The sequence below is a fragment of the Pongo pygmaeus genome, chromosome 11 (assembly GCF_028885625.2).
Source record: "Pongo pygmaeus isolate AG05252 chromosome 11, NHGRI_mPonPyg2-v2.0_pri, whole genome shotgun sequence".
NCBI lineage: Eukaryota > Metazoa > Chordata > Mammalia > Primates > Hominidae > Pongo > Pongo pygmaeus.
In genome coordinates, this window is record NC_072384.2 from 43,571,752 (window position 1) to 43,596,874 (window position 25,123).

At 35.2% G+C, this 25,123-nt stretch overlaps 1 protein-coding gene across 13 annotated transcripts in view; it reads right to left on the reverse strand.

Moving 5' to 3' along the window:
* GTDC1 (glycosyltransferase like domain containing 1) overlaps positions 1-25,123 on the reverse strand; it is a 409,636-nt gene that overhangs the window by 239,194 nt on the left and 145,319 nt on the right. For 12 of the 13 annotated variants that reach the window (XM_054477583.2, XM_054477579.2, XM_054477576.2 and 9 more), the window contains 2 exons: positions 21,070-21,134; positions 18,172-18,373 (listed from right to left, as the gene is read on the reverse strand). In XM_054477583.2, the coding sequence (XP_054333558.1) occupies positions 18,172-18,350 (179 nt within the window). In that variant the 5' untranslated portion in view covers positions 18,351-18,373; positions 21,070-21,134. Of the gene's footprint in view, positions 1-18,171; positions 18,374-21,069; positions 21,135-25,123 lie in introns of those variants that run through there. The other variant, XM_054477585.2, reaches the window with a different exon arrangement.

Here is a 25,123-nt window from a genome sequence, read left to right on the forward strand (position 1 = left end):
TGAAGCAAACGAAACCAAGTGCCTTTTATAACATATCAAACAACAACAAAAAAGGGACTTTATCTTAGCTGGGATTACACAATAAGTCACTAATAATCACTGATGCCTAAATAACAATTCAGTAAAATTGATATCATTTCCAAGAAATATTCAATGATAAAAGCAAAGTTTTTAATGATGTAGAAGGAGTATAGCAAAAATCCAAGTTACAAAAGAAGACTTAGGAGGGCATAATTCTAAGGGATGGTGGAAAACCTTCAAAAGAGCTACAAAGGTCAAGCAATACAACCTGAAAAGAAACTCTGATACACTGTTCCTACAAAGGAGACCATGTAAATTTGCATCATTGGCAAATCAACAGCTAGAACCCCCATTATAAAACCACTATGTTCCTCCACTGTTCTCTTCTCACATCAAAATCCTTACATTTCCAGAAAGGCCCTGAGTTTTAACACTGCATAGAAAGTTCGTGTCTAATGAAGCCATTTTTCCTGCTGCATTTATATTCCTCAAACCAGAGCTTCTCTGCCAGTGAACTAACAAATGGGAACAGTTTTATGCATATTGCCACTGTGTCATGGAAAAAGAGAAGTCTCAGCACTCTGTCTTGTAGATCCTATTTGTCACTTTAAATTCTACCTAATGTGCTTTAAATTCATTATATCTATCTTTTGCCGCTTGAAAAAGAATACAAACGAGAAAAGTGAAAACCACCAAAATAGCCACCTTATTCTCTGTACTGAACAGGTAACTAATTATACAACAAGAAAAAATATTTCTACTAAAATAAAGCATACTATTTGTGCAAGCATTTTAAAAAGTATTAAGCCATTACTACATGCGGGCAGGGTTGTGCAATGTGCAGAACAAGGAAGAAAGAAAAGGAAAATAGAGAGTAGAATCTTGCAAAGCAATTGTTGAATAATAAAGTATTAGAAAATTGGCTATCATTGTTTTCCTATTTACGTCTTATCTGGATATAAACACAATTAGAATACTGGACACAGCAAAAGTATACATTATAAATTTTGATTGATATTTCTTAGTATAATCATTATTTATTCATTCATCCAACAAATATTTACTGAACACTAAGAATTAGACCCTGAGAATGGTGATAAGAAAGACAAAGTCTCTGCCCTCACGGAACTTAGATACAATAAAATATTTCTGAGGCAAATCTATGATGATCTTTGCTTATAAAAGTTCAAGAAAAGGGCAGTATTAAATATAAAATACCAAAATAACCCTAAAGTATACTTTGTATATTTGCTTTTGAATTTCAATTGCTCAAGATTCCTTAAGTTAATTATCTATTACTTTATAACTTTCTCTTTTCCTCCACTGACTGACCACTCCTCTACCACAACTAATATTGTACAAAAACAATAGAATACTGTTTTGCAATGACAAACGTAAAAACATTATTAACAGCTATTCAAAACTGTTTGCTAGTGAGCTTCTCTGGTAAAATACTTGAAGTAAAGGGTGAAAGAAATGAATGAAAAGATTTAGAAATATTTTGGAGGAGATAGGTTTGTGAAAAGTTAGAGGTGTTTATCTTAGGTTAACTCTTTTTTTTTTTTTTTTTTTTTTTTGAGTGAATCTCCCACTGTTGCCCAGACTGAAGTACAGTGGCACGATCTCAGCTCACTGCAACCTTTGCCTCTCAGGTTCAAGTGATTCTCCTGCCTCAGCCTCCCGAGTAGCTGGGATAACAGGAACCTAACACCATGCCTGGCTAATATTTATATTTTTAGTAGAGACAGGGTTTTGTCATGTTGGCCAGGCTGGTTTCAAACTCCTGACCTCCAGTGATCCACCTGCTTCAGCCTCCCAAAGTACTGGGATTACAAACATGAGCCAATGTGCCTGGCCCAGTTTAACTCTTTAACCAGTTATAAGAAAGAATTAAATAGACTGTCAAAAAAGTAGGGAGGTCCAATGAGCAGGTTAGGTATTACCTGCTGCAACAAGTTGGTCAAATATATTTCTCCATCTCTCCTGCAGCATATTTACCTTCAGCCACAACTAGCAAAAGTAAAGATGTGTTCCAAGACTTTTGAAAGAAATAAAAAGGAAAATTTATTTCTATAGGAAAAAAAAGCAAAACTAATTTACATAAGATCTCTTTGTAAGTTTTACCTACTAATACAATGCTTTCAGCATATTTGTAAGTTTCAAAGATATGTTCAAGCTAAATAATTTGCACTAATGGATGACCAGTGACACAGCTGACCTGAAATGACCAATTACTATTCGATTCACAATTTCTCTTGTGAACAAGAAAATTTTATTATGTTTACTAAAGCCGGTATCAATTTGAAGAATGTACATTAGAACATTTATTTTCATTTATCTAATTTTTTTTGGCAGCTATGATGTTCAGCTGTTATTCTTTTATTAAAATTAACGTGAGAAATATCATCATGTGCGGACATTCACATAATTCTTTTCCTTGGGGCTTAAGCAAAGAGATGATGTATAAATGTGAAATAACTACTTTGTATTAGAAAGTCAGTCTCATTCTACCACAGGTATGAAATACTGCTTTTCCTTAAAAAGGCTACAGACATCGTCAAACCTTCAGATATAAGAGACAACTATACACCTTTTATTTCTTTAAGAATTCTTTAGTGTTTACTAGATAAGACAGCAATTCAACCACTTTCCATGTTATCTTTTTCATACAGATAATTCTTACAGACATTTCTGAATCAAGTACCTAGTAGTAAAGTGTCTTATAAAATAGGAGGCATTACATAAATGTTAACTGAAGAAAATGAATTAAAGTGAAGTATTCTTAATTTACTTTTCTAATTACAAAACATAAAATGACATAAAATGACCACTATTTTAATCCATTACTACACCTATTATATATACATTACATTATATATATTATATATTATGTTATAAATAATATATATTATGTATATATTATGTACATATGTTATGTATATATTATGTTATATATACACGTAATATATATTACATGTGTGTGTCTGTGTGTGTGTGTGTGTATATGTGTGTGTATTTAAAGAGAGAAGGTCTCACTCTGTCACCTAGGCTGGAGTGCAATGACAGGATCGTAGCTCATTATAACCTCAAATTCCTGGGCTCAAGTGATCGTCCCACCACAGCATCCCAAGTAACTGGAACTACAGGTGCACACCACAACACCTGGCTAATAATTGTTTTTAATTTTTTTTGTAACAACAGAGTCTTGCTATGTTGCCAAGAAAGGTCTCAAACTCCTGGCCTCAAGCAATCCTTCTGCCTCAGCCTCCCAAAACACTGTTATTAGAGACATGAGCCACTGTGCCCAGCACCCCCAAATATTTGATTGCTGATATTTAGCTACAATTCAAAACTGATACCAGAACTGAAATAGTTAAAAGAGAGAATAAAAATCTGCAAATAATATTCCCTCTATTATTTCTTCCCGCTGTAACACTGTGCCTATCAAACCACCTATAACTGAGGAATAAAAGGAGTACATTATTGTTCCGGGCCAAACACTAAGCACTACGTTTTTTAAAAAGTATTAATTCTATGTCATCTCTCCTACTCACATTTTAAAATAAACAGCGACTAGAGATTAAATAATTTTTTTAAAAAAACTCAGAGCAAATCAGTCACTTAGGGGAACAGTACAAATTCTAACTAAAACATTTCCAACTTTAAAACATTATTTACTCCAGTTTACAAAATATTCCTGGAAGATTATTATCTCATTTGATCCTCACAAATCTTGAAGATAAAAGGGAAGAGTATTATTTTTATTTTCACCATTTAGCAGATGATGATACAGAATGAGAGTGATTTGCACTTTTAAAGGTGAGTGGCTGAATTGGACTTGCATTTAGCTCCCCTGACTTCTAGTCCAAGGCTCTTTCCTCATCCCTCTGGGCTCCTATGTAATAAAATGTCTAATAGGTACAAGAGAGAACATCAAAAACCATCATATGTTCCTAGGAATGCCCAAACATTGAAGAAATTCACACTGCGTGGGCTAATATTTGTAAATTGGGATTAGTCAGTACCTATGTGCCTAATTTGTGGTTTGGAGTTGTGAACGAATACATTAGTCGGTAAGACAAAATAAGAACAAATACATTAGTCGGTAAGACAAAATAAGTGAGAGAACAATTAATACTCGATGTCTATGAAAAACGGAAGGCATTCTTGGTTAGATGTGCTTATTAGCTAAAAGAGGATTGCATGGCAAATTTAAAAAAAAACAGAAATGTAGATAAATGTTGATGAGTACAAACTGAATATCCAAAATTGCAAATGTGGAAATACTGATTCAGATGGCACCATTTCATTATACTCTATTAGAAGAAAGACTTCAGGTGACTCATAGATAAATCTGGAGTGAAGGGATTTCCCCACCACTACCAACCCCCTCACATTTTAAAATGTAAAACTAAAGTACCAAACAAAACCAGGTTGCAACATAATATTTCAGATTTTTCTACCAGTTTTCTAAAATATAAGGCATATCAAAAGTTTGTAACTATCCATGCCCCATCTAAAGCCTAAATATTTAAACAAGTAAAAAAAGGTATTACCTTTTTTCCTGTAAAACAGGTGATAATAGAACATAAATATCCTGAATTCTCCCAAGTTTTGACATCATCAACATCTGAAGGTTTATCATCAAAACTCACAATATCTAGTAGAAACCCTAGAATACAATAGCTGAGAAGCATTGATAATGCAAATTCCTTCGTTTCTGGAACAGGAGAAGGCTGAAAGATGTCACAGCAAAAAAGAAACTCCTGTTCACCAAAACTGTATTTTTTAATAATTCTAAGAGGCTGGTACTCACCACAACTCCTCTCAGATTTAGACATCTAATTAGGACCTGCATTTTTGATACTCATTAATACATGTAAAACATATGCATGCTGAACATATTAAAGAACAAAAGTTTCTGGGAGCTTTTTTCCATGGAAAAAATAAAGAAAACTCAACTGTATTCAAGTAGATCACTACCATCTGCCAGCATTTTATCTAAAATAAAACTGATTGAAAGAAGACAAATATTAAGTTCATGTTTCCAAAAGCCTGAACGTTTCTCAGGTAGTTCAATTCTAAAACTGCCACTGTTTCTATTTCTTACGTGTATGTGTACGTATGTGCATTTTCCTTTTTCTACTCCTAGTTCTAAATACCAAAATCAAAGAAATGGTTACTTTCGTAAAGTCTACTGACATAATTAAACAGGACTCAAATTTCAGAGCAAATAAGACCTCAATTCTTAACCTCTGCTTCTCTTTCAAAAAAGACTGCAAATAAAATATGAATGTCATTAAATATCTTTGAAGACTTGGAAAAATAATAATATTGCTACTAAAATAACTGCATAATCCTAAAATCACTCTTTATAAACTTAAAAGTTATCATCTCTTCATTCTCATCAATTATAATAAAATAGTAAGTCAAGGATTCTTAAATCTTTGCAGTAATGGCATTGAGCTATTGCTTGGTTTCCTAGCAGTGATCCTCTTACAAAATAGCACAGAAAAATACTTTTCATTAAAAGTGAGTTCATTTTTTCTGTTTTAAAAAGTTAAAAATTCCCTTTGAAAATCCTGAGGCTTTTTCTAATACTAAGCAATGATACAAAATGAAAGCTAAGAATCATTACATTTGAATGAGAAACTCCATAATACAATTGCTACATGTGCACGTGCATGCACACATAGACACACACACACACACACACAGACACACACACGGAATATACATATAATATATGCTTTGAATTATATTGGCTTTTATGAAAATATTTCTCATTGTATTTAAATTTACGATAAAGGAAAAAATGACAAAAACTAATTCACATTCTTATCTACTTTAATTTTATAAAAATCTTGGAACCACCAAAACAGTCTGAATACAAATAAATATCTGTATCAATACTGGACACACAGAGAAACGACGAGCTAAAATCCCCCCATGCCCTACATTTTAGATCCCTACTATAGTGAAAGATAGGTTACCAAGTATGGGAAATTTTCTTAGAAACATATTAGTAAATGACCCTTTCAGAACGCTGACTCAGGTGAACATTGTTCAAATGGTACCAAAGTCAACAAACAAAAAACCTCAGAACTATATTCAAAAGAAGAAATTTACTTCCTAAAGCATATTGCCTTATTCACCTTTATATCATTTGTGCCTAGCACATAATGTGCGTTCATCAAATCTATGCCTGCTATTCCAGATCAATGATGAGGAAACTGGCTTTTCTGAACTATATATCAAGTATAGTGACGAGCAGAAACTTTACTCATTCATTTTCACTCTGAGATCTAGCATAATACATGAACTCTACAGATGCACTTAATACCTTACTTTTTGGCAGGGGGGATAGTGATAAGTTTGACAAGTTAATGCCAAATAATGGATCACTTATTGATTGTGTGTAATTATATATAAAGTCATACATTGCTTGATGATGATACCTTCTGAGAAAAGTGCCATTAGGCAATTTTCTTATTGTGTGAGCATCATAGAGTGTACTTACCCAAATCTAGACAGTATAGCCTACTACACCCCCATGCTATATTTGCATAGCCTATTGCTCCTAGGCTACAAATCTGTACAGCATGTTACTGTATTTAATATCATAGGCAACTATAACACAATGGTAAGTATTTGTGTATCTAAGCATAGAAAAGGTAAATTCCATAGTAAAAATAGGCAATTATAATCTTATGGGACCACCATTGCACATGCAATCTATTGTTGACCAAAATGTTATGTGGCACATGACTGTATATTTGTGTATATACATATGTATGTATATATTTATGCATATACACAAATACATATGTACATATATTTATATGTATATACATATAAATACATATATACATATATACTATATATGTATATATATACATATATACTATATATGTATATATATACATATATGTAGATATATGTATGTGTGTACATGTATATATGTAATTGTATTTAAGTGGAAGAAAGCAGTATTACATTAGATTTTTACAGAAAAAATTTTAGAACATTTACGTGCATGGAGTAACTTAAAACGCTACCAAAACAAACTTACTGAGCCAATGTAATGAGTAAATATGAAAAATTTATTATTAGCATTATCTAGTTTTTAAAATAATTATACCACTAAAGTAGTTTAATTGTGACCTCTGTAATTTTGACTAAATTAATTTATATCCCAAATCCTTTTCACATAGATAGGACAAAGGTAAATTTCAGTTCCGTTCCAGACAAATTTCATAACTAGTAAAATGCAAATAACACAACTTTCATCCATATCGCTAGTTCCTTTCCTGCCTTCCATTCCTACTATTAATATTCTCATTTAGAATCTCACTATTTTTCTATTAGATATTTCGAATCCAATGATCATCTCCTATACTCATCAATAGTCTCCATCTAATACTGCTGTAATAATCGTCCTATCCAGTTTTCCTTACCTCACTCTCACGTTCTATTATAGCACTCATTGGTGTTTTTGCCTGAAAAAGCATCATTTCCCCTTATTTAAATCCCAGCAATGGGTCACACACAGTGGCTCATGCCTGTAATTCCTGAACTTCAGGAGGCCAAGGTGGGAGGATAACTTGAGGTTAAGAGTTCAAGGCCAATCTGGGCAACACAGCAAGACACTGTCACTGCAAAATAAAACTAAAAAGTATCTGGGCATGGTTGCACACACCTGTACTAGCTACTACAGGAGGCTGAGGTGGGAGGATCATTTGAGCTGAGGAGCTCAAGACTGCAGTGAGCTATGACTGTACTACTACACTCCAACAGAGCAAGACTTTGTTTAAAAAAAAAACAAAATACCAGCAATGTAATGTAATTTTCCTTTTGCTCTCTTGTACTCGATTCATGTGGTTTGAATGGGGTTGACTCCACTTCCTGATTCCAAAGTGATGATGTAATATAGGCCTTGCCAAACATGATATCAGATGCCTTTTGCTTCATTAACAAGTCCAAAGGCCACACGATACAAAAAGGTACAGTTGGTTCATCTCAAGACTTTGTTAGAACTTCTGAAAAAAGAGGTACTCGCAGATAAGGCAACTAAGCTGGTGGAATATAAGCTTAGCTCTGGGAGTGATGCATATGGTAAGAGCCTGTTCCAGCATACAGCCAAAACACAGGAAAGAAGAGTCAAGGACGCAGGAGAACAAATGACATCTCTGGATCCAGCTTGCCCATAGCCAACCACCCTAAAACTTTCAGTTACATGACTCAATTACATTTTCTTTCACATTTATGTGATTTTGAATTGAGTTTGTATCGCACAAAAGAGTCCAGAGCAACAGAGCTTTCAAATGCTGCCCATCACCTATAGTAGAATGCATATGAACCAGAAAAAAAATTTTCTATCACCCAACCTGATCTCCCATAACTCCTCCTAACTCAGAATATGTTCATGCTAACCCAAGCTTTTAAAGTTTCCAAACATTTCCCTATTTTTCCTGTGAACTTTTGTTCACAATACTTCCTTTTCCTACAGTGCTCTTCCATTTCATCTCTATTTACCAAAATCTTTAACATCCCCTTAGATCTATGTCAGAATTTGCTAAGCAAGAATTAAACCCACTCCTCTGTACTGTACTTATTTTTTTTTTTTTTTTTTTTTTTTTTTTTGAGATGGAGTTTCACTCTTGTTGCCCAGGCTAGAGTGCAATGACACAATCTTGGCTCACTGCAACCTCCACCTCCCAGGTTCAAACGATTCTCCTATCTCAGCCTCCTGAGTTGCTGGGATTCCAGGTGCGACCACTACGCCTGGCTAATTTTTGGTATTTTTAGTAGAGACAGGGTTTCACCATGTTGGCCAGGCTGGTCTCGAACTCCTGACCCCAGGTGATCCGCCCACCTCGGACTCCCAAAGTGTTGGGATTACAGGCATGAGCCACCATGCCCAGCCTTCTACTGAACTTCTTTAGTGAATACTGTCTTCCTGTAGAACTGAGTATTCTGAGTTCTACAGTAATATCATGAGTATATAGTACACATACATGTCCTATGTCCCATGTCCTGTAGAGAGAGATAGCTAACATGATAGTCAAATGCCTTCTCTTTGAAAAGGCAAATAATCATGAAGGGCTGAGGCTGAAAAAGGAAATCTGAACAAATAAGAAGTCATATTAGAGTGACTCTGAAGATAGAAGCACTGTTAGACGTATTCCCCAAAAATCTCTAGCTCTAAAAATTAAAGTTGAATATATATATTTTTTAATTCAAGGAGCTGTACAAATAAGCCTAGGAAAAAGTTAAATTAAGTTCAATGAAGCAGTGAATGAGCTGACAAAGTTGAATGAGAGACATGACAAATTCCTTAAATCTTGATCTTGATGTTAATTCTTTGTTCATGACATCATAAAACTTAGGAACAGATAGATTATAAACCTTCAGTTACAAATAAAAAAATAATAATAATATTAAATACTCGAAAGTTAATACTAATACTCCAAAGTGATTTTTTTCAGGCCAAATAATTAATGGCAGAGCTGAGATTAAAACCCAGGACTGCTGATTCTCCTACTATAGTATGTTGTTTCTTTCAAACACAAGTGATTATTATTCTTTTGGTAAACTCTTTTATGTATACATACAATTTAAAATATTTTATTAAAGATCAGTTAAAGATTCATTTTTGGGGGGCAGATTCTAAGCCAGGGGCTACAAACACAAGGGCCTAAATGGGCCAGTTAAGCAACATAAATGTGAAAAGTAGGCTGTTATAAAATAATGGTGACCAGTAGTATTTGTGACCAAAATGAAGAATGTCTATCTGTTTAAAAGCATTAATTTAAAAAAATGTTTAAACAATTGTAGTATCCAAGCAAAATACCTCTTTGGGCCAAATTCTATCATTTATTCTGATAGTGTCATTTATTCTGATAGTGTCTCTTCCATAAATTTAAAAGTCATTGTTCATGGGTGGCCACTGTCAAAACTAAAAAGCCTTAAAATACAACACATGAAATTTTACACAATATCACAGTCATATTCTAGACCAGGGGTGTCCAATCTTTGGCTTCTCTCAGACATGTTGGAAAAACAGTCGTCTTGGGCCACACATAAAATACACAAACAATAACAATAGCTGATGAGCTTAAAAAAAAAAAAATCTCATAATGTTTTAAGAAAGTTACAAAATGTAAGAATTTGTGTTGGGCCACATTCAAAGCCGTCCTGGGCCAAAGGCTGGACAAGCTTGTTCTAGACTAATGTTTCCTGAACTAAGAAACTTTTTTTCTAGAAATACTTTTATACAAGGGAAATTCCAGAAAATCATATTTTCTTTTGTCAAAATTGATATAACACATAATGGCAGCTTTCATAGTCTGATTAATATAACCCATGAAAGTGAAAAAAATGTGTATGGAATTCTTTAGTTTAATCCAGTAAAACTGAGTAACACCGGCCCTTAAGTGGCTAGTTTCTGTGTTTCTATGTAGAAGAGATGATATCTTTAAGCAGAGGATACTGGTAGTGCGCAGAGCAGGAAAAAAGTAAGTAAATTAACAAAGTGAACGGCAACCATATTTTTCAAACTCTAATAAATCATTCCTTCAACCACATTTTCTAAGCAGCTACTATCTGCTAGGTGGCATACTAGGTACTAGGGATAAAACGATAAATAAAATAGATATGACTCTTGTCATCATAAAGCTTAGAATAAAATGGGGAGAAAAAAATCAAGCAAACAAAATTATTACAAGTTATATAAAATGTTATTACAGAGGCAGAAAAAGAGTGCTAAAATAGATGTCTCATTTTAGATCGGGTACTTGAGAAAGGACTCTCTGAAATGACGAAACTTTAGCTGACTTGAGAAAGCCATGAAGAACAAGGGGTGTGGGTTGGGGGCATGAGTAAGTATTGCCAACAAAGGGACCAGCAAGCAGTAATAGGACTTGAGGCAGGAAAAAGCTTGATGTTTCAAAATGAGTAAACAAGGCCAGTGCTGCCACAGCACATTAACAAGAAGACAGGGGAGTAGATAATGTTGCAGAGGCAGACAGCGCCCAGATTGCGTGGACCACAGCAACCTTGTGCATACTCTGGATTTTACATAGGCAATAGGAAATCACGGATGGCTTTCAATCAGGGATTATTTAATCAAGGTTACAAGTATCAGCAAATGGATATCGGCACTAAGCTTTCTTTCAATCAACAAAGGGTTCACTAAGTGCTTGCTGTGTGCTAGCACCATATGTCCATGTTTGTCAAGTTTGGCTTTGTATCACCAGTGCTAGCATAGGCACTGGCTCTTAACATAAAAGCTCTTAATAAATACTAATGACAGAAAAGAGTAATGGAAACAAGCTTAGAAAAGAACCAAAAGATAACTAGTCTGGAGGAATTTTGACCAAGCCATCCCACCCCTCAGTGCTCTCTCAACTACACATATTCAGCCAGGAATTTCTCCTAAAGAAGGGGAGTGTTACATTTTTATTATCAGCATGAGATGGTGAACAAAGGAAAACATAGCAGAGACTTTAGGAAAAAAAAATCACTGAAATACAGAATTATGTTCTTTAGAAAGATAAAAGGATGAAATGACTGCCCTTTTGTGAGCAGTAGCTGTGACTCAGCTCCTGCTCTCCCCTTGCAGATATCTTTGTGGGACGGCAGCTCAGAAGACCAGCAGGTCCATGGTGTGAACAAACACCAGGGCCTGAACAACGGAATAGTATAAATAAAGGAAAGATGAACAAGAATTAATCATTAATGGAAAGGACAATGTGCCCCAAAGAGGGTAGTTGGCCAAATGTGACCCCAAGAAAATAAGAAAGCATGAAAGCTGCCTAAAGAAACGATAAGGAAAGGAAAGGCCAACAGAGTATCTGCATCATAGCTCTATAGGCCCCATGTACAGGAAATCAGAGACAGTAGCAAAAGTAAACATATTGACTAAGACCTTAATAAAAGCAGAAAATCTTTCTCATATAAACAAATAAATGTTGGAGATGAAAGTAGAATTAAATGCGTCTTTTATTTTTCTAATTTTTTTCCTGTCATATGGAGACTAACCATGAAGATACTAAACGCTTAAAAGCAACTAGGTAAGAAGTGCTCTAAGATCAGACTAATAGTCTCAATCATTATGTTAAAAACAAACACATTAATTATAAAAGCAAAACTATGATGTTCCTTATTCTACAGTCAGAGCTCTTTTATATAGTATATTTTGCATCCATTTGGGGATGGGTTTTTTCCCCTTTTATTTTCCATTCCATTCATTAAAAATAATGATTGTCTTCCCCCTGTAAAAGTATAATAAACATCCAGCTTGTCTTTTAAAATACAGTTGTCAAACTTTAAAGGGTAAATATACAGGAGATTTATCCTAGAGGTCTTTAAAGCACAGAGTCTCTTAGGAATAACGTCTTGTATCCAGGGAGCCGTATAGAACCTTAAGTGTAATATTTTATTTTTTAAAATAAGCTAGAAAGGATATTAAAAGTTTCTACTTGAAGTTGCACTGAAGCGCTTAACTCCTGGGAAACAGTGGTTTCACAGTGCATGCTACTAACTACACAAACACTTTTGAATTGGCAACCTGTGGTAAGAATAAACTATAAACTCCATAACAAGAAAACTTTGTTCCCCTTCTAACTGGAATATTTTCATCTTGAAAACACTGACAAAGGAACACAAAGAAACATGGAAAAGATGAAGCCTAGAAACCATCCTTTAGGGACAATGATGACAGGTTTAAGTTCTAGTTTTACAATGAAGAGTGTGTGTGTGTGTGTGTGTGCACACACACATGTATGTGTATATGAGAAAGAGAAGAGTGGGGGAGAGGGCAAAGAGACAGACAGAAAGAGGCAGAGACTGACCAAATGGTTGGTTATTTGGTTTGCAGGCTTATCCTATTTCAGTAGATTCGTGGTCAGCTACATTTTCAACATAAAGTCAGCATGCCTAAATAAAACAATCCTGTCAATCAGAGGAAACTTCAGTGAGATGAAATACTGCGGAAGAAGCCCTAAGGGCCATGCAAGTCTAGAACTAGGCCGCGGTGTGTGCTGACTAGACAGGAGAGCAAGACTGGTACAAAAACAAACCAAAAGAAGACCCACAACAAGGCAGTATAGGATAGCAAAGCTAGTAGGCTAAATGATACAAAGGCCTCAAAAGAGGAAAATTCAAATGAACTGCGACTTCTGAAGATGAAGAGAACATCACAGATCCACAGACCCAGAAAAGCACCTGGTGTCTGGCCCTCCAGCCTCCAACAAGAATCAAGAACTGTAATACGTCTCAAGACTGGGAGAAGTACCATACCTACTTCTAATTGTAAAATATAATAATATATATTTTAATCAAGACATATTTAGGTTTAATTTAATTAAATAATTTACCATGCTTTAACTGGAATGAAGACAGAATGGTTGTTAAGACAATGTGCTTAAGAAGAACGAATAGACAAACCTGACAAAAACAAGAAATGGGGAAAGGATTCCCTATTTAATAAATGGTGCTGGAAAAACTGGCTAGCCATATGTAGAAAGCTGAAACTGGATCCCTTCCTTACACCTTATACAAAAATTAATTCAAGATGGATTAAAAACTTAAATGTTAGACCTAAAACCATAAAAACCCTAGAAGAAAACCTAGGCATTACCATTCAGGACATAGGCATGGGCAAGGACTTCATGTCTAAAACACCAAAAGCAATGGCAACAAAAGCCAAAATTGACAAATGGGATCTAATTAAACTAAAGAGCTTCTGCACAACAAAAGAAACTACCATCAGAGTGAACAGGCAACCTACAGAATGGGAGAAAATTTTTGCAATCTACTCATCTGACAAAGGGCTAATATCCAGAATCTACAATGAACTCAAACAAATTTACAAGAAAAAAACAACCCCATCAACAAGTAGGCGAAGGATATGAACAGACACTTCTCAAAAGAAGACATTAATGCAGCCAACAGACAAGTGAAAAAATGCTCATCATCACTGGCCATCAGAGAAATGCAAATGAAAACCACAATGAGATACCATCTCACACCAGTTAGAATAGTGATCATTAAAAAGTCAGGAACCAACAGGTGCTGGAGAGGACGTGGAGAAATAGGAACACTTTTACACTGTTGGTGGGACTGTAAACTAGTTCAACCATTGTGGAAGTCGGTGTAGCGATTCCTCAAGGATCTAGAACTAGAAATACCATTTGACCCAGCCATCTCATTACTGGGTATATACCCAAAGGATTATAAATCATGCTGCTATAAAGACACATGCACACGTATGTTTATTGTGGCACTATTCACAATAGCAAAGACTTGGAACCAACCCAAATGTCCAAAAATGATAGACTGGATTAAGAAAATGTGGCACATATACACCATGGAATACTATGCAGCCATAAAAAAGGATGAGTTCCTGTCCTTTGTAGGGACATGGATGAAGCTGGAAACCATCATTCTCAGCAAACTATTCCAAGAACAAAAAATCAAACACCACAAGTTCTCACTCATAGGTGGGAATTGAACAATGAGAACACATGGACACAGGAAGGGGACCATCACACACCGGGGCCTGTTGTGGGGTGGGGAGAGGGGGAGGGATAGCATTAAGAGATATACCTAATGTTAAATGACGAGTTAATGGGTACAGCACACCAACATGGCACATGTATACATATGTAACAAACCTGCACGTTGTGCACATGTACCCTAAAACTTAAAGTATAATTAAAAAAAAAAAAGAAGAAGAAGAAGAACGAATAGTATATAGTCTTTGCAGGTGGCCAGACTTGAACTCAAATCACATATCCACCACTAATCTAGGCACTTTGCATCCTCCCGTCAGCCATTTATGGCAATCCAGGGGTTCCGTCCTCATGCTTGTACTTTACAGTTGCAGACATCACAACCAGTCAAATGTAGGAAAGGGGAGTTGGCCTTCTTCTTTTATAAGTAAAATTTAAAATCAAACCACTTTGCTGGAAGAACTCCCAGAAGTCACCCACTTAACTCTAATTTGCCACAACTTGGAGACTGATCAACCTAAGCTGCAAGGAGAGTAGGGAAAATTTGGCAAAGGAGAATGGGATCATCCTAACTAATTTAAGTCAATGTTGCTTCACTCCCAAGGGCTGGATACTTATCCATCCTAAAGAAAACTGTGATTCTGTTAACAAGGAAGAAGGGCTGTTAAGTGGGCAATGGTCAGTATCTGTCACAATACCTCAGATGAAACAAAAAATGTAATTGTAAGCACCTGAGGGTGAAAAAAATGATTTTTAAATAACAGAGATTCTTTCAGTTCAGTAAAGACACTACAGAATGAAAAGTGAATACAATATCCTCGATACCTAGTTTAGGGTGCAGTCTAAGAAAGTAGAAATGCTTCATCCTGGAACGAATGATTAACATTTCATAACCCAAAAGTTAATGCCTTCCCTCAAACTCCACATTCAAAACTTTTTTCTGTATCTTGTGAAGTTTCTAAGGCATAGCTATAATATAATCTAAGAATAACAATAACTATTGACTACTTTTGACAAAATAACTTCTTGAGATTTCGTAATCTATAATAAAACTAAACAGCTCTAACAAGAATCATGATATATTCTTTTAGTTGTCAAGATAAAGCAGAATCAAACTGATTAATTAGGCTGAAGCATTTATTCTTTTAATAATAAAATACTTTTCAGATAGTAAGCTTATAACAGCAACAATACATGTTCAGAAGCTGAGAAAAACACCAATATGTATCTACATTCAAAGTCTTTCTCATCAGACACACTCGTATTTGTTCAGAGTATTTTGCATAGTAGGCAATATTGGTGCTTAATCATTTTACCTTTATGAGTTTTAATGATTTCATGCACCAAATATACAAAAAGAGTAACAACTGGAAAGCAAAAATTTTTCATATCTTTAAAAATCTCCACAGAGCTCAGACTTATTCAGTGTAACAAAAGGTTACTCTTGCACTTCAATCTAGGATTGAATGCACGCATTTGTTAACTTAGTATCATGCTATCAAGTTTTCATGCTACTGCTATTTTTCTAAAAGTATTCAAAAAAGTTACTTGGTAAAGAGTAGAGAAGTTATCATTGTTCAAATATAAGTTAAACTGGTGAGGCATGTCTTTGGGTTAAAGACTGATTAGATTAGTATAGTTAACTAGGCAGTGGAGGTTATGGCTATCGGAGAGTAAGGCTTTATATCACCATCTTTCAGATATCCACCTCCCAAATAACTTATCCTCAAATGTTGTGACACTTATACTCAAATGCTTCAGGCTTCAAAGAGAGTAGGGAAGCCATATGCACAGAAGTGTTTGCATGCTATCACACACGTATATTTGTGATACAATAATGTAATTCTGAAAAACTGCATAATCAAAATGAAATCAAACAACAGATATAGAAATGGCTCATTTTAATGTTCAAATAACTGTAGAAATTTATTATACTGAATGGCACTGTTAAATGAAAAAGTGCCATAAAGTCAACTGGATTACTTGACCTTAAGTAATATAATACAATTGGTGCTGCAAAAACACAATTAAATGAGATGTGAAAGCAACCATAAACAGTCATATTTTAACATAGCAATAGTCTTATCATTGCCTTTACAACTTTTATATCAACATGTTCATTGAAATTCCTCATACTATTAGTGAATCAACAATATTCACTTAGTGATATCGGAATATAAAACATTAAATCATGTAAGAAGGATACACTTTAAATTTGAAAAAAATACAAAATTCTGAATACGCACTAAAACAGCATTTTACCTTTAAAATCCTAAGCCATGTAACTGGAATGCTCACTGCTATTCCATCTGACACTATGCATTCTCAGAGACGACACATGATTTTCATACAGAAAATCGTTACTCTCTGAATCCCTCAAGTTCCTACTAGGAACAGCAAGCTACATTTAAGTCACAAGCTACTATGTCTCCTGTGGCCACTTTAGAAGCAGCAGATGGGTAGAGGTACTGGAGGCAAGATGGGCACTGGAGCTTCCAACATGCCCTTCCTCTAAGAACCTATCTGCTCTAACTCCATTCATTATCAGCCCAGAACTTTTCATTCCTGCCCAAACCAATGCAGTCCTACACACAGGCTTATCCCATTATTTAAAAAAGTATATAACACTTAAAGTTTTATATCATTTGTGTTAATAAACGGCAAGAACATTAGCTACGTTAACCACCATAGGGTAGTCTTCCACGATTTAACCATCAGGAGAATACGCAGGAATACATGCAAATGGAGAATAAGGAGGAAGAGATGTTCAAGGGGATTCCATCCTACCTGTTCCCTCAGTAAAAATGTAATGAGTATTTACCTCCATCTTTTCAGTGTGTCCCATAAGACTCTTTTATTTTCTAAATTATTATTATTATTATTATTATTATTATTATTATTATTAGGGATGAGGGTCTCACTCCATTGCCCAGGCTGGAGTGCAGTGGCTGGCTCACTGCAGCCTTGAACTCCCAGGCTCAAGCAATCCTCCCACCTCAGCCTCCTGAGTAACTGAGACCAGAGACACATGCCACCGTGCCCAGCTCATGAGACGCTTTCTAATAGGTCCTCCTAGTTCCTACTTCCTAACAAACCAGAATTCAGAATTGAGTTCTGTGCCCCTCAAATCTACTCATCCTTCAAGAATAAGTCAAAGGTTACCAACTCTATAAAGCCACCTCCAGTTTGTCACAATCCAAATCAACCTCTCCATCTTTCACCTCTCATTGCACTTGCCTATCTCTACCTCAACAGACTTTAAAGCCTTGGACGTATCCACCTTTCAACTCTGGTTCCTAGTACAGAGCAGATACAATGAACCAAACTAGAAGATCTACTGTTCTCTCAGGCCAAAAATTGTTACCCATACCCACACCCATATACATAATGAAATCACAAGACAATGAGAAAACACATATGGTTGGTTCTAAATGAAGCTTCTTTCCTACTGACCAGGTGTCCTTAGAGGATGAGTGTACTCCACTGCTCTGCTTTCTCTAAAGAAATATCTACTGTAGTCATAATAACCAATTCCATAGTTGGAGAAATTCTCAAAGATACTGATAGAGAAGCAACATCCTCATAACAGGTACTTTTTTTAAAAAGCTGAAAAGGCATCCTGAGCTCTAATTACCTGTAATGCTCACTGATGGGAATGGTCTGAGAGAAATATAAAGCAGATGTCCGGGCTCTCCAATGCCATTTCTTTGCAGGAAGGGTATAAACGACACAGTCTCCTAACTCTTCTTGGAGAAGATCCACCAGCTGTTTATGGGAGCCTCCATAGAATGCTTCAATGATGAGGATACTCATTGGCCCATTCAAACCTTCAGATCCTAAATAACAACCAAAAAATGTGTATTTTTTCCATTACATACATGTATAAAATGTTTAATACAAGTAAGTTCAAATTTCATACTCAGAAAATACAAATAATTTAGCAATGTGTTATTTTTTAAAATAGGCTTATCCCATTATTTTAAAAAGCATATAACACTTATTGTGTTAATAAGAAGAAATAAAGGTGTTTTTATTTTTCTGATTTGTTTTCCTCATGTCATAAGATTATCTCCACTATGACTCTTAGTTTTTTCTCCAACACCAGAAAGCTGAAAGCCCTCATCTGCTGTGATCACTCACTTCCTGGTTTGTTCGGCTGTAAGCCTGACTCAGTAATCTCAGAAACTACTTGACTTAGAGCTCTAGTCTTGGACAGTCACTGAACCCATCTTCTAATGACGTCTTTCACTTCAAGAGTCCTTCATTTTATAAGGCCCTTTCTGGTTCAGAAATTCTGTGATTCTGTAACTCTTGTATTACTCCATCTTTAAATTCATCAGGTGTAACTGCCCCTAGTGAATACGTTATTTAAAATAAGGCATATCAACCATATGCAAATCTCTATTTTCTAGTGTTAAAAACTTTAGGATGCAATTTCTTGAGACACTACACACACTTTGATCACTTCCCCACACTTCTCAATGTATCACCCCCAAAGGAACACCAAAACAATGTGGTAAAGTTGTATGTGTGTGAACCAGTAAGGTTTCTACAACCTTTCTTTAGACAAGCAACCTATTAAGAGGGATAAAGTAGCAATAATGGGGTTACTAAAGACATGATAAAATTTCATCACAGAGAATTAGCTATCAAGCCATTTTTCATTTTAATATAATTTTTGTTAATGTGCTCAGTGAAATAAAAAGATATCTATGAACATAAAATCTCTCATATACATCTCAAATTGTATGTTATTTCCTGTAAGACATAGGGGAAAAACATCATTCCATGCATAAATGCTATATTGCTTAAAAAATATTCCAGATGTTTGAATTTTCCTTTATGACTTAAGTAAATATCACTCATTAAATAGCATAACGCTTTTCTTAATAATGTTGTTCCACAAAATTATTAGTCTCAATGACTCAATGATGTTCTTCACTAATAAAACTACACTTCACTTTGTTCAAAGTAATGGCTACCTAAATTGCATTTCAAAGCAAAAAGGCTTCCTTTTGATGTCTAAATTTTCCAATGAGCATTTGGGAGGATGGGGGAATATAAATCTATATATTATGTGGGCGAGGGGGCTGTGTGGGACTGTGTGTGTGTATTTCATTTATATGCAAAATAAGAATCAGTGGTCCTCAGATGGAAAAGGCATGAATCCTAGGATCAAGGACATACATGTTTGAACCTCAGCTCTGTCACTTCCAAGCTGTATGACCTTGGACAAGTTACCTAATTTTGTAGGACTTAGTCTCATCATCTCCAAAATAGAGACAACAGTACTAACCTCAGACATGTGTTGTTAAGATAAAATTAGAAAATGCATGTGAAGCACAGTAGACTACAAATAGTAAGAAGGTATTTAGCCCATCCCACCATTAGTATAAATCACTCTACTTAAGGAGAAAGGATCTCTTCAAATTTTCTACCGTTTTAAGTTCAGTAATTTTCAATCACGGTCTCCTACCCACCAGGAATAGATGAGGAAAGTGGATATACATATGTGTTTGAAATTGCAGTGGGTGTTTACCCATTCCTTGTCAGTAGCTTGCATTTTAAACATTAATTTGAGAGCCCTGCAGGTTTTGTAAGAGGTAAGCTCAGAGTCCCAGCCACGCAGAGTTCATGGTCCACTGGAGACTTCTACTCTAATAAAGTAGTGTTCAATAAGTTCACAGACACCCTCTAGGTTCAACAAAGTGGTAGCCATTAATCCTTCAAATGATGGAAATTGCTAGAAAGTAACTGAAAGAACAATAAAAGGCAATTTTGAAAATTATATCAAGGGTTTCAAGACAGAATATAAGCAGTTTAACATTAATTTGCTTACTTGATCACATTGCAGATATCTACCATCTTGCTTTATTTCCTCTGACTTACTCAGAGGAAATGCTAAGGTGTATTAAATATATGCCCTGTATGTACTTAAAAGGTCTCTAAAAGGCTCTTGTAAAAATGACCTATTTCTCCAAGTGATGAAATGTGATATAAACCACTCTAAAGAATATCTCATTCATCTAACCTCAAAGAAAGCAATATCAATATTGGAAAAGAAAACTGCTTTCTGATTCTTCATCATCTTGTCCTTTTCCATGATTAATCTAAAGTACATATCATGATGTTTCTTATGGGTCTGGTTCACAAGTTATCTGCAAATTATCAGCCACTGTGGAGGCAGTATATGTAGATGCTGCTATAGATTCAAGACGCTCACTAGGCAGAACTCAACACTAAGCATGTGGGAGGCTGAAAAATAGAAAAGGAGAAAAAAAGATGACAGCTATAGTAGATTTCCACCCCTCTGACAGCTCAGCAAGAAGAGTGAAATGTACAGGTTTGAACTAGCATTTACGTGAGCATTTTTTCTGCTGGCCAATGGGTGTGCCTGCATTTGGGGTGTTTTTCTAGGGAAAATCACTATGTCCTACCGTCTCTGAAAACTATACTTAGTGGCTTTGATTCACGGAAATTTGTTCTGCTCGTTTTGTGGAGACAGACATATCCTGGCAGTTCCCCCACTTACTTCTATTGCAACTTTTGCAGCAAGATGAAAATGCGTTCTTCCCTATGGTCTTCTTGAAGTACAATCTGGAAGAAAGATGATTCCCATTAGATACAAGTAAATGGGGAGAAGCTGGTATTTAAATATATGATTCAAACCAAATGGCATATAGCACATTAAAGAACAGTTCAAATACTTTGGCTGAGCTTGAGTTTTGTTTTAGAAAACTGCTTGAAACAAATAAGCTTGAGGTTGAAAAAAGAAAAATGAAAAAAAAAACAACACTTAGCTGCTATGGTGGAATTTGCTAAAATATAAAGGGAATACACTATTTGCCCATTTCAGCAATAATCAAAGAAAGCTACAAGTGGTCACCTTGATACTACAGATGTTCACAAGCATGTAGGGTGAATACAGACATTTTTGCACCACTAGCAAAGGCTAATAAGGAGTGAGTACTTGGAAGCAGCAGTAATAGGGCCTCACTGTTGAAAGTGCTAAATCCAAACCAAGGACAGGGTTTCCTTTATAGGAGGAGGCTGAGGTCAGGTGTTTGCCAGAAGATGGCAGAGAGCCAAATGTCTCCTACTAGTGCCTGAGTTTATGAACCTGTTAAAGCATTATCACAAGTACTACCAGAAACCTTAAATTATGAAACATTTAAACTGATTACGAATACCAGAATTAAGCTGGGTGTGGTGGCTCACGCCTGTAATCCCAGCACCCTGGGAGGTCGAGGTAGGTGGATCACCTGAGGTCAGGAGTTCGAAACCAGATTGGCCAACATGGTGAAAGCCTGTCTCTACAAAAAATACAAAATTAGCCAGGCATGGTGAGGCATGCCTGTAATCCCAGCTACTTGGGAGGCTGAAGCAGAATTGCTTGAACCTGGGAGGCAGAGGTTGCAGTGAGCCGAGATGACACCACTGCACTCTAGCCTGAGCAACAAGAGCGAAACTCCATCTCAGAACAACAACAACAACAACAAAAACAACAACAAAAGAATACCTGAATTAGGGATGTGGCACTTTAAAAGGAAGAAACAACAAAAAACTTAGTTTGGAAAACAAATACCAAACAGAAAACCCATGTCCTTTCTGCATGGCACACAGAATAGTATTATATGACATTAAGAAAAGAGTAAATGGCCGCTCCATGCTTGCTCCCTAAAAGAGCATATAAAATATTTCAGATAAATTTTAATCAGTTTTTAAGTTTTTCTGCTTAAACAAGCTTCAGTTAAAGAAAAACTCACTTCTTCAGCACAATTTATTCCCCAATGACACCAGATGAATGAAAACCTACTATACTATTAAAGCTTTTTGAAAGTTTAATTCATTATCAATACTATGATTTAATGATACATGGTTAAATGCTAAACATCAAATTTGGCAATATAAAATAAGTCAAAGTGATAGCTGTGACACAGAAATTTCATACCACTTCAAATTCTATTTAAGATCACCAGAAGTCAAAATGATCTATTTAAGAATTGTCTACCTTTCCAAAACTGTATATTTATAATCGAAAGGGGATACAATGTGAAAATATCAATAGTATTTCATACAAACATTTTGACCAAAATGAAAAATCACCACTAGCATCATCCCAATTAAAAACTAATAATGCATTGATAAGATCACAGAGAACAAAAGTAGCCTGAAAGCAATGCTGTGAATATTTTTAAATTTTTATTAAAACTTTGTCATTGTACCTGCAATTATTTTAGACTTGACCCAATTTCTTTATTCCCTAAGCCATGATCATTTTCAAGGTGAACTACATTTTTGTCTACCTCCTTTAGCACTTAGAACTGCTGTGGTAGTTGAAATGTTTTTAACAGTATAGATATTAAAAATCTGCAATATGCCATTGATTTACTGAAAAGTATATGCTAAATATTAAGTATATCATGTCAATTAAAAAAATAAATTTTAGTCACACTGAAACCTATAATTAGCCTTCATATATGACATCAATTTAGTTACCTATAATATTCAAATCATTTTCCAACCAAACACCCAGTAATAATTTTAAATCAGAGGAACTGTTGTATTAATATATTCCATAGACACCTTTCTGTTATTAGTTAGTTGTAGGAAGGTATAGTTTCAGTGATGATGGTTTTAACGGTTTTGATCCCACACACATGAGAAATTGATTCCACAGGCTAATCCACATATGGCTTGATACCTTAAAACTTCAATCAATTGTTGAAAATATAGTTTCGATTTACCTATATGCAATATTTGGAAGCTTAAGCTTGTTAAAGCAAAAAACAGTGGGCTTAAACACTAAATGGTTTAATTTGGGGAAAGTGAAACCTAAGCGGTATTTCTCAGTAGGTCATCAGAAGTTTACCTGGTATTTTCTTACTGACCCTTTCTCTCCCTTCCCTTCTGCACCTCCACCCACCAACACACCCAGGTTCTATATAAAAAGCAACCAATAACCCAGCGGAGTAAAATAGGGCAGTGGTGAGAAAAGTTAGTATTACCTTCCAGCCCACTCACTTATTTTAATGATTCATCACGGAAACCCCAAGTTGTTAAAATATACCTGAAATCTCATTAAATAGTAAAAATAAGCATGAAAAGATCTCTGCTTTAAAACTTGTCACCAGTGATTCCCCTAACAGAATCTATTAAGAGTGTGAAGTAAAAATACATTTTGTTGAACAACTTTCCTCAAAGTAATATACTACAATCAATTATCATATGGGAAAAAAGAGACAAGATAAACATATTCTATAAAAAAGTTATTTTTTTAAATTCTTCTATAAAAATCAGGCATAGCAAATTCATCTTAACTTCTAAAACCTGAATATAACCTCTAAAAACTGAAATATAATCTGGTATCAAATGCAAAGTAATAATTTTGCAGTCATAAAACTCTATGCACTGAAAATATTCTACATAAATTTAAGCAAAGTTTGGCTAATAGAAATGAATCTGCTTCCGGAGCATTAGTCTGAACTGCAGATAACTAACACTTCATGGACACTGATCATCATTCCATTATTTGGTTAGGGGACATACAGTCTAACATTTATGTTGTAGTTGTGTACTACCGTATGTACTTAAATAGCAACATGTCGTTTTAATTCTGGGTTCAAATTGACAAAGATGTGGTAAGCTAATAATGTATACCCCCCTCAATGCCATGGATATGCTAATCTCTTCAACTCTGATTTTTGTGTCTCGTTGTAGACACTAAGAACTGAGAATTCATGCATCAAAACCAAGATTTGGTAGGAAAACTCATATGCCATACTTTCTGTGAGAAAATTTAAAGCTATTTTCAAATGTGCTTTTCCAATTATATGAGTTGCAATGATCTTTTAAATATATGCTCTTTGTAAAGTTAGCATCTTATATGTATTTGTGATGGTTTAATTTTCCCTAAAAAACATTTCTTTTTTTGTTGGTTTGGAATTTAACTTTCTGCTTAAAAGTATCAGTCATGGCTGGATGCACTGGCTCATGCCTGTAATCCTAGCACTTTGGGCGGGTGAGGTAGGAGAACTGCTTGAACCAAGGAGTTTGAGACCAGCCTGGGCTGTTGTGAGACTCCGTCTCTACAAAAAATTTTAAAAATTAGCTGAGTGTGGCGGTGTGCGCCTATAATGCTAGATTCTCCAGAGGCTAAGGCAAGAGAACCACTTGATCCCAGGAGTTTGAAGTTACAGTGAGCCATGATTGTGCTACTGTATTCCAGCCTGAGTGACAGAGCGAGGTCCTGTCTTTATTTAAAAAAAAAAAAAATATATATATATATATATATACACACACACATATATTAGTAACTCTTTCTAGGACTTGAATTAATAAAGTGTCTTGGTTAAAACTCACAAGCATCAAATGCAAACTCAGCAAATAGTTACTGAGTACTTAGCATGTACTAAGCACGTCATGTACTTGTTTTCAAATATGCACAGTTTCCACAAATAACTGGATAAGTATATATTAAAAGTTCAATATATTATTGTGAGGTTATATTCCACATTATACATAAAAATTACAAGATTTTTCTTTGTGTGAGAAGTTGAGTGGTTTAATTCCACTGACAAAATATT